This window comes from Prunus avium, chromosome 7 (genome assembly GCF_965620075.1).
Source record: "Prunus avium chromosome 7, drPruAviu1.hap1.1, whole genome shotgun sequence".
In the NCBI taxonomy this organism is placed as follows: Eukaryota; Viridiplantae; Streptophyta; class Magnoliopsida; order Rosales; family Rosaceae; genus Prunus; species Prunus avium.
Genome location: NC_142290.1, coordinates 21,307,838 through 21,315,625, shown reverse-complemented (window position 1 = coordinate 21,315,625; position 7,788 = coordinate 21,307,838). Strand labels below are relative to the sequence as shown.

At 39.5% G+C, this 7,788-nt stretch overlaps 1 protein-coding gene across 1 annotated transcript; it reads left to right on the top strand.

Moving 5' to 3' along the window:
- Positions 1–2,920: 2,920 nt before the first annotated feature.
- On the top strand, positions 2,921–5,875 carry LOC110751053 (putative Peroxidase 48). Its single transcript, XM_021951508.2, has 4 exons — positions 2,921–3,324; positions 4,149–4,346; positions 4,705–4,870; positions 4,998–5,875. Exons 1-4 carry the CDS (start codon positions 2,983–2,985, stop codon positions 5,552–5,554), a joined length of 1,263 nt encoding a protein of 420 aa, XP_021807200.1. The 5' UTR covers positions 2,921–2,982; the 3' UTR covers positions 5,555–5,875.
- The last annotated feature ends 1,913 nt before the right edge of the window (positions 5,876–7,788 follow it).

The window sequence follows — 7,788 nt, the reverse complement described above, 5'->3', positions numbered from 1 at the left end:
TGAGTCTTAGTGATGCCCCCAGCAAAGTTGGTGACTGTCAGATGTGTTGGAATTAGATCCTTCTCTGTTCTGCCAATCTTGCTTAGCAGTCTGTGTGGTAAAAGATTGATGGTTGCACCTCCATCTACCATTACCTTGGAAATAGGAATACGTCCAAAGTTTGCAGTTATGAATAGAGGTCTGAGGTGATTAGCCATCTCCTTGGTCGGTTTGGAGAAACAGAGCTATTCTGCAGCTGGTTTCATGGCGGTTCCACCTGTTCTGGCAGCAGGCGCTTGCTGTTTTGGCGCTTCTTCTACTTCTGCCAGCTTGCACTCAAAGCTTTCTTGCGAGAATACGTCTCCCTCCAGAGTGCTTCCTTGTCCTTCCGCTGCCCTGAATTTTTCTGATAGGATGAACACCATGTTAATGCCTAGATTGCCTTGTAATAAGTTCTCCAATTCGGCGCCAAAAGCCTCGGTTTCTTCATCTAATCCTCCATCATATTCCATATCTTATGTCCAGTCTTCCTGTTCCTCTGTCTCGAGGAAACCAGTTTGGTCCTCTGCAAATGGCTCATAGTCTAGCTGTTCCTCCTCGTTTTCTTCAGTCCAGTCTTGCTGTCCTTCTTTGGGAATAGGTTCGGGTCCAGCTTGCACTCGTAGGAGTTCAGGTTGATCGACTGAGGATGAGGTCGAATGGACGGAGGGCTTGCCTGGAGATTCTGTCTTTATTAGCTTTTGCGGTTCATATCCTGTTTGTTCTGCCTGAGGAGTTACTTCTGGATTTTCTTTCCTTCTGGCAGAATTTAGCTCTGGCAGTACCTGTGCGTCTTTCTTGTTTCTAAGTAAAGTGCAATATTGTCTCTGAATTCTCCTTTCCTGAGTTCTGGTTAACTGCAGAGTTGGTCTGCCGCTCTTTCCTACGGAATACCATCTTCCCTCTATGATAGTTGCCAAAGGCTTATCATTCCCGGGCATTTTAATCGGTATTTCCTTCTTGGGTTGTTCTGGCCTTCTTCTGTTGTGCTGGGCAGGCCTGAAACAGTCCCTTTGTCTGGTTCTGCCTTCAGAAAGGGCCGGAACTGGGCCTTGTTGACGCGATGTTCCAATGCGGTCAAATACGCTGGGTATAGGCTGACTCTGCCTATCTAGAGTTACTTCTAACTCACTTTCACACTTGCACTTGCTGCATAGTACTATTCCAGCCGAGATGGTTGCCTTTGGCCTTTGGAAATTCTCCTTCGTGACTCCTCTGCTCCTACTGGAGTTGGCCTCTGCTGCTGGTTTGTTTCCCCTTTGTTCTGGCCAATTTAAGTTGACCATGTTGACTTGAGGCTGGGGAAAAGGATCTGTCGTAACTGTGGGAGGCTTCTTTGCCAGTTTCAATCTCCCTGCTGTTATTCCTTCCTGTATGACATCTCTGAAAACGACACAACTGTTGGTGGAACGATTCCAAGAATTGTGCCATCTGCAATACTGTCTGCCCTTAAGTTCTTCTGGTTTGGGCAGCTTATGAGGTGTCTCTATTGCTTTCTGTGACAGCATCTCATCGAACAAAGCATCAACTTTGGTTAGATCGAAGGAATAGACCTTGTTCTGCGTTGGTTTGTTTGGAACAAATCCTCCTGTGAATGGTGGCGGCTTCTGGTCTTTTGGTGGCTTTGTAAGAGCTTTGCAGCTAATGGGATGTTTTAACTTTGCCATTTCTGCCGCTGCAATTTCTCTTTCCTCCGATCCTTCTGTATCCTCTTCTGAGTCTACTTCAATCAAGTGGATTGAAGAAGGGGTCTTGTACTATGTGCCTTTGGAAGAATTCCTCTTCTGCTGTTCTTCCCTGAGCAGCTCCTCATATTTGGATGCTTTGTCTGCCAGTTCTGCCAGGTCTCCAAACAGCATCCCATCAAATCTTTTCCTCAGAGAAATCTTGAGGGAGGTTTGAGCCATTTGAATGAAGTGTCTTTCTTCCATAGGGTTAAGCCATTTGAATGAAGTGTCTTTCTATCCATTTTCTGGCAAGCAAGCACTCAATCAATCAACTCATGTAGTGACTGTTTCTCTGTATTTTTGATGGAGTGCCATACTCTTCTTCCATTTCAACTGCTTTTGCAAGAGTCTGAAGCTCGTGATGGTAAGTTCTCAGTTTTGAACAACTCCCTGTTTCCCGCTTATCTCCTTTTCATAGAAGCAGAGCCTGCTTATCTCTTGAAGGTGGCGCCTTCTTTGGAGCAGAGAAAATATCTCTGAATAAATAAAACGGGGTTTTGATCTCTTTGGCAGCAGAGTTCTTCCATAGACGTCCTACTTTATACCTGCCTCTATTCAATCTCTAATTTCAGGTGAATTTGTTGACTTTTCTTAAGTCAGGTATCACGTGGGTCTGGAAAAATCTACCAAGCCTATTTTGGTTTGAGTCCCATTTTGGCTTCCTTCGAGGCCCAAGTTTCTTCCTGATTTCGATTGTTTTTAGGCCCCCAATGTTTGGGCCGAGTACATCGCTTTGGCCTGTTTATTTGTTTAATGGGCTGAGCGTGTTGATGGGCTGAGGGCGCCAATTTTAGGTCCAAACAAGTGGCCCAAAAACGATGTTGGTTTTTATCCCTGGATTGAGCGCACCAAATTTAGGCCCAAACACTGGTATTTTGAATGTTTCACCATTCTCTGCCTTTTGCTTTATATATATAGATTTTTATATAAAACAAATTTGTAATTTAATTTAAAACAAAAGAAAAGGAAAATGTGAGTAATTGGTGTCCCATGAAAATGAGCTCATCTTTATTTAAAAAAATTTGTCCCTCTAAAGAAAATGAAAGTATGCCCTTAAAAGAAATATATCTGTAATTTTCCCAAGTCTTGAGGGTTAAATTGAAAATATGCTGAACCCGAATTAACTAACTCGCCTTTAAAAAGGGTTCTCAGCCCAAACGGTAAAGCTCATTCATGTATTCATTTCCCGCTATCTCACACACTCAGAAGAAAAGCGGGCGAGAAAAATAGAAAGAAGATGATGACTGCAACGAAAGGGTGGGCCTTTGCTCTGGTGGTGATCTTCTCTGTGCTTCTGTCATGGAGCATCCCAAGAGGCGAGTCAGAGAGAGCCTTTATCTCTTTCTCCTCCCATGAACCACTGGTCAAAGCGGTTTCTCTGGCTTCTGCTGATGGAGGCCAAGATTTCTTCATGGAGATGACAGATTCTGTTGCAACGAACATCGAGTACGATTTCTACCGCGATACATGCCCTGAAGCTGAGACCATTGTAAGTTCTACGATGGCTCAGATTTACTCCCAGCACAAGAATGTCTCTGCTCAGCTTCTTCGCCTCTTTTTCCATGATTGCTTCATTCAGGTATACCAAGATTCTTCTTTTATTCATCTTTGGGGCTTTTTATCAAGTAGGTTTCTTTCTGATTACTTTGGGTTCTCTGCTTTTAATCTTGATTGTAGTTTTCTGCATCTGTGTGTGTTTCGCTCAGATGGGTTTTGTTTTGATTGCTCTTGATTTCCTGCTTCTAGTCTTGATGGTTCTTTTCTTCATCTATGAATGGGTTTTGTTTGGATTGCTCTGGGGTTTTCTGCTTTTAATCTTTGTGGTCCTTTCCTTCATTCGTGTGGGGTTTTTCTCAAATAGGATTTGATTGCTTTGGGTTTTCTGCTTTTAATCTTGGTCGTCCTTTTCTTCGCCTCTGTGGGTTTCTCTCAAATGGGTTTTGCTTGCTCAGGGCATTGGAATCTGTGAATCTTGAAACTTTGTGATTTTCAATTTGTGTTGGTGAGGTATATGATTCTTTTGAGTGTTTCTCAATTTGATGTTGTTATTGGTTTCTATGAGTCTTGAAACACTGGGTTGTTCAATCTGATGTAAAAGTTTGGTTTTCTGGTTCGAGTTGTTCTTTTATGATTTTTAACACTTGAGAATCTGAAAATTCTTATCTGGGAATGTTAAAGCTACAATGCTGGACATTTAGGTTACAATGATTTCGGCATGATATTTATCAGTTTTTCTGAAATGGGTTTTCGTTTCTTTGAGTCTTTTGGCTCTAACCTTAGTTGGGCTATAATATTCCCTTTCTTCTTGTAAGGTGGTTTCTTTCTTTTTAATCAAGCATGTATTACTTGGATTTCTGTCTAATTCCATCTGTCTTTCTTAATGTTGTGGGGTTTTTGAATCAGGGTTGCGATGCTTCAGTCCTCTTGGATGACAGCAATGGGAATAAAAACCATTCCATAGAGAAGCAGGCTGTGCCAAATAAGACCTTGAAGGGATTTGAAAAAATTGATCAGATCAAGGAGGTGCTCGAAAATGTTTGCCCTGGGGTGGTATCTTGTGCTGACATACTTGCTCTTTCCACCAGAGATGGCGTTGTTCTGGTATGTTTTACTGCTCCTCCGAGTCTTGACGTATTCTTTTCTGTTTTGATTTTCAGAGTTCGATCATTACTGGGCAATGTATATATGTATCTAAAACAACCTCTAAGGCAAAAATTTCCAGTTTCTTTCTCTTTCCATTTAATTACCATTAGAAAACCGAACTAAAAGAGAGAAGTAAGAAACCAAAACTATCATATATTTAGTTGTTCAACCTTGTCAACATTTAGTAGTTCCTCCTCAGTACTTAAGTGGAAAAGCTACAGAGCACTTCACGAGATTATCTGATTGCTTGTTTCAGTATTTCCCTGCACTTTTAGCTGTCTTGTTCCCTGAGTGTTTGTCCTATCTAAAATGACAGGCTGGTGGTCCCTTTTATCCACTTTTCACTGGTAGAAGAGATAGTGCCCGCTCCTATTATGATGAAGCCACGGCTGAGATTCCAAAACCTGATGATAATATCACTCAGACACTTCATCTGTTCTCACTCAGAGGTTTTACTGACAGAGAAACCGTCAGTCTTCTAGGTACTCAACTCACAAATTCTGTTCCTTCTTCTTCTTCATTTATTATGTTTGGAGCTGAAATGGATTAACCAGTCTTGACATATTCTTCCCTTCTGATTTTTTTTTTTGTTTTGTTTCATATCTGTAGGAGGGCACAACATTGGGAAGATTGGATGTGAGTTCATTCAGTCTCGCCTTAACAACTTCAAGGGGACAGGGAAACCAGACCCAACTGTTTCTCCTAGTTTCCTCAATGAGATGAGAGTTTTCTGTGAAGACAATGGTAACGAGAAGAGTAGCCAAGGATCACCCATGGCAGCCACCATGGCGTCTCCCATGGAATTCCCCACGGCAGCCCCCATGGCAGCACCCATGGCATCATCCCCAATGGCATCAAGGGGCATGAGTGAGAAGCCTGCGCGGAGGGGGATGCCCTACTTTCAGCAACTGTCATCATCTGTATCGTCTGGGGCAGGCTTTGACACTCATTACTACCAGAGCTTGTTGAGAGGCAGAGGACTTCTCTTTGCTGATCAGCAATTGATGGCTAATGAGAGGACAGCCAGATTGGTGAGAGCTTATGCTTCAGACGATGGATCAACCTTCCGGATGGACTTTGCCCGGGCAATGATGAAGATGTCTAACCTTAATGCACTCACTGGATCTCAAGGTCAGGTCCGATTAGAATGCACTCTAGCTAGCTAGCTAGTTCTTACCTGACAGAATCCGACCGGGGGCCATGATGGAGATTGAAGAAAATTTCTGTTGAAATATTTGTTCCCTCTGGTACTACAGTAGAGAAACTTTTAGCCATGTTAGACCACATTCATTCCTTTAGCCATCTTTGTTAGTCATGTTCATTTGTGAATTGTTAGTACCTGCAGATATATAGCAGCAAGCGAAGAAAGTTTAACTACAGAATGTTAATCCCCTTCCCGCCTATGTAGAGTTGAATTTTTCCGATTGTGAAAAACTCAAGGACTAGGGTGATTGTTTTCCTTTTGCCATATACATGATGGGATTTTCTTTTTTCTTTTTCTTTTCCAAAAATCCATGTCCATGTCCGAGACTTCATAATGATGGAACTCAACTATGGAGGCATTACAGTCAGAACAAAATAACTTAAAAAAACTAAAAACGAATCATTTTAATAACTCAAAATCAAATTGAATAATTCAAGGACCAGTGTGATTGTTTTCTTCTTGCCATACAAGATTAGAGTTCATATATATATAATTTCTTCTTCCCCAAGGTTCTGATAGTTTTTTTTTTCTTTCTTTTTCTAAGAAAATTCCATGTCCAAGTTTTACGAGGGGTGGAAAGAGATAGAAATAGAATTTCACAGCTGTAATACTACTTCATAGTTCTCTAAAAAAAATTGACTTTCATAGTTCTCTAAATTTTTTTTATAAAAAAAGTTATCTAAAAAAGGGTTATTATGGTCCTCAAACTTATACCCGATTTACATTTTGGTCTCTCAACTAAATTATTCGTTCACATGGTCCACAACTCAATTATTCGATCAATTGGTCCTATTGTTACATTTTGTCAATGTTGCCGTCAAATGTAACAGTAGGACCAATGGACCAAATAATATAGAGTTTATGAACCATTTAAACGAATAATTTAGTTGATGATCCAAAATGTAACTCGGGTATAAATTTAAGGACCATTTGAGTAAATAACCCTAAAAAAATGACTTCATACTGATCTCACCAAATTACACCCAAAATATAAAAACCAGTTTTCATTTTAAAAGTTATCAAACCAAACATGCATGGATATATCTAAATTATATAAAATGGATAATGATGGAAATTATCCAACCAAAAAAGAAAAACAAAACCAGTTTTTATCATAAAAGTTATCAAACCAAACTTGCAATATATCCAAATGTGCAAAATGTATATCTAAACAGGTAGGATATGGTATGTATATCATCACCGGATAATTCAACAAAATCAACTTCATTACGTATTTGTGTATTCATTCTTTAATATTGAATACTTTTTTTTTTCTGTTCCAATTTTTAGTTATTGAATATTAGAAATTATTTTTTGGGCCTAAAATCTAGGAAACAAAGAAGTCGGTTTCCTAAGTCTATATAACTAGGTAGAACCTTCAAAGCTTTTCATAAAAAGGGAAAGAAAAAAATGTTGGAGCAGTTACATTTGAGACTTCTCACCCTAGTAACATAAGTCGATGTTCGTTGCAACACTTTCTTTGAGATCAAAGTTAGGAGAAGGAGTTGCACCGAATTTCGAGTTAAGTTACTTTCGGTGAATTTCAACTTCATTTCAACTTTCCGCGACAAGAAGCATAGCTAAGGTAAATGTGCACAACAATACTGAGTGTTTCTTATTGCATGATTCTCAATTTGATGTTGCTATTGGTTTCTATGAATCTTGAAACTCTGGGTTTTTCATTCTGATGTAACAGTTTCGTTTTTTTTTTTTTTTTTTTTCTGGTTCAAGTTTCTTTCATGGTTTTTAACGCTTTGGAATCTGAAAACTCCATCTGGGAATTTTGAGAAGCTACCCTGCTGCTCATTTAGTTATAAGATGCTTTTGACATGATATTTATGAGTTTTCTCAAATTGGTTTTGATTTCTTTGAGTCTGTCAAAATGATTAGGTTTGGTCTCGTGGTTCCATAGGTTTAGCAAAATCAAACTGAATAACTCAAGAACTACTGTGATTGTTTTCTTTTTGTCATACACAATTAGGGTTCATACATCATTTCTTCTTCCGCAAGGATTAATTCTTATGGTTTTTATCTCACCAACACACCCAAAATATAAAATAAAAAAAATGATTACAAAAAAAAATCCCAATTTTCATCTAAATGAAAATGGGACTTGAAAACAAAAATGGCGTACTAGCCAGTTTTGAAAATGCAAATTATGTGTCAACCTTCCACTTTTGTTCTTTTTTTATTTTT

Excerpts from the sequence above, each read along its gene's own strand:
- LOC110751053 (XM_021951508.2), top strand. The coding sequence starts at position 2,983 with ATGATGACTGCAACGAAAGGGTGGGCCTTTGCTCTGGTGGTGATCTTC. Across the intron at positions 4,347-4,704 it reads CCAGAGATGGCGTTGTTCTG|GCTGGTGGTCCCTTTTATCC; the intron begins GTATGTTTTACT and ends CTAAAATGACAG. Across the intron at positions 4,871-4,997 it reads AGAAACCGTCAGTCTTCTAG|GAGGGCACAACATTGGGAAG; the intron begins GTACTCAACTCA and ends TCATATCTGTAG.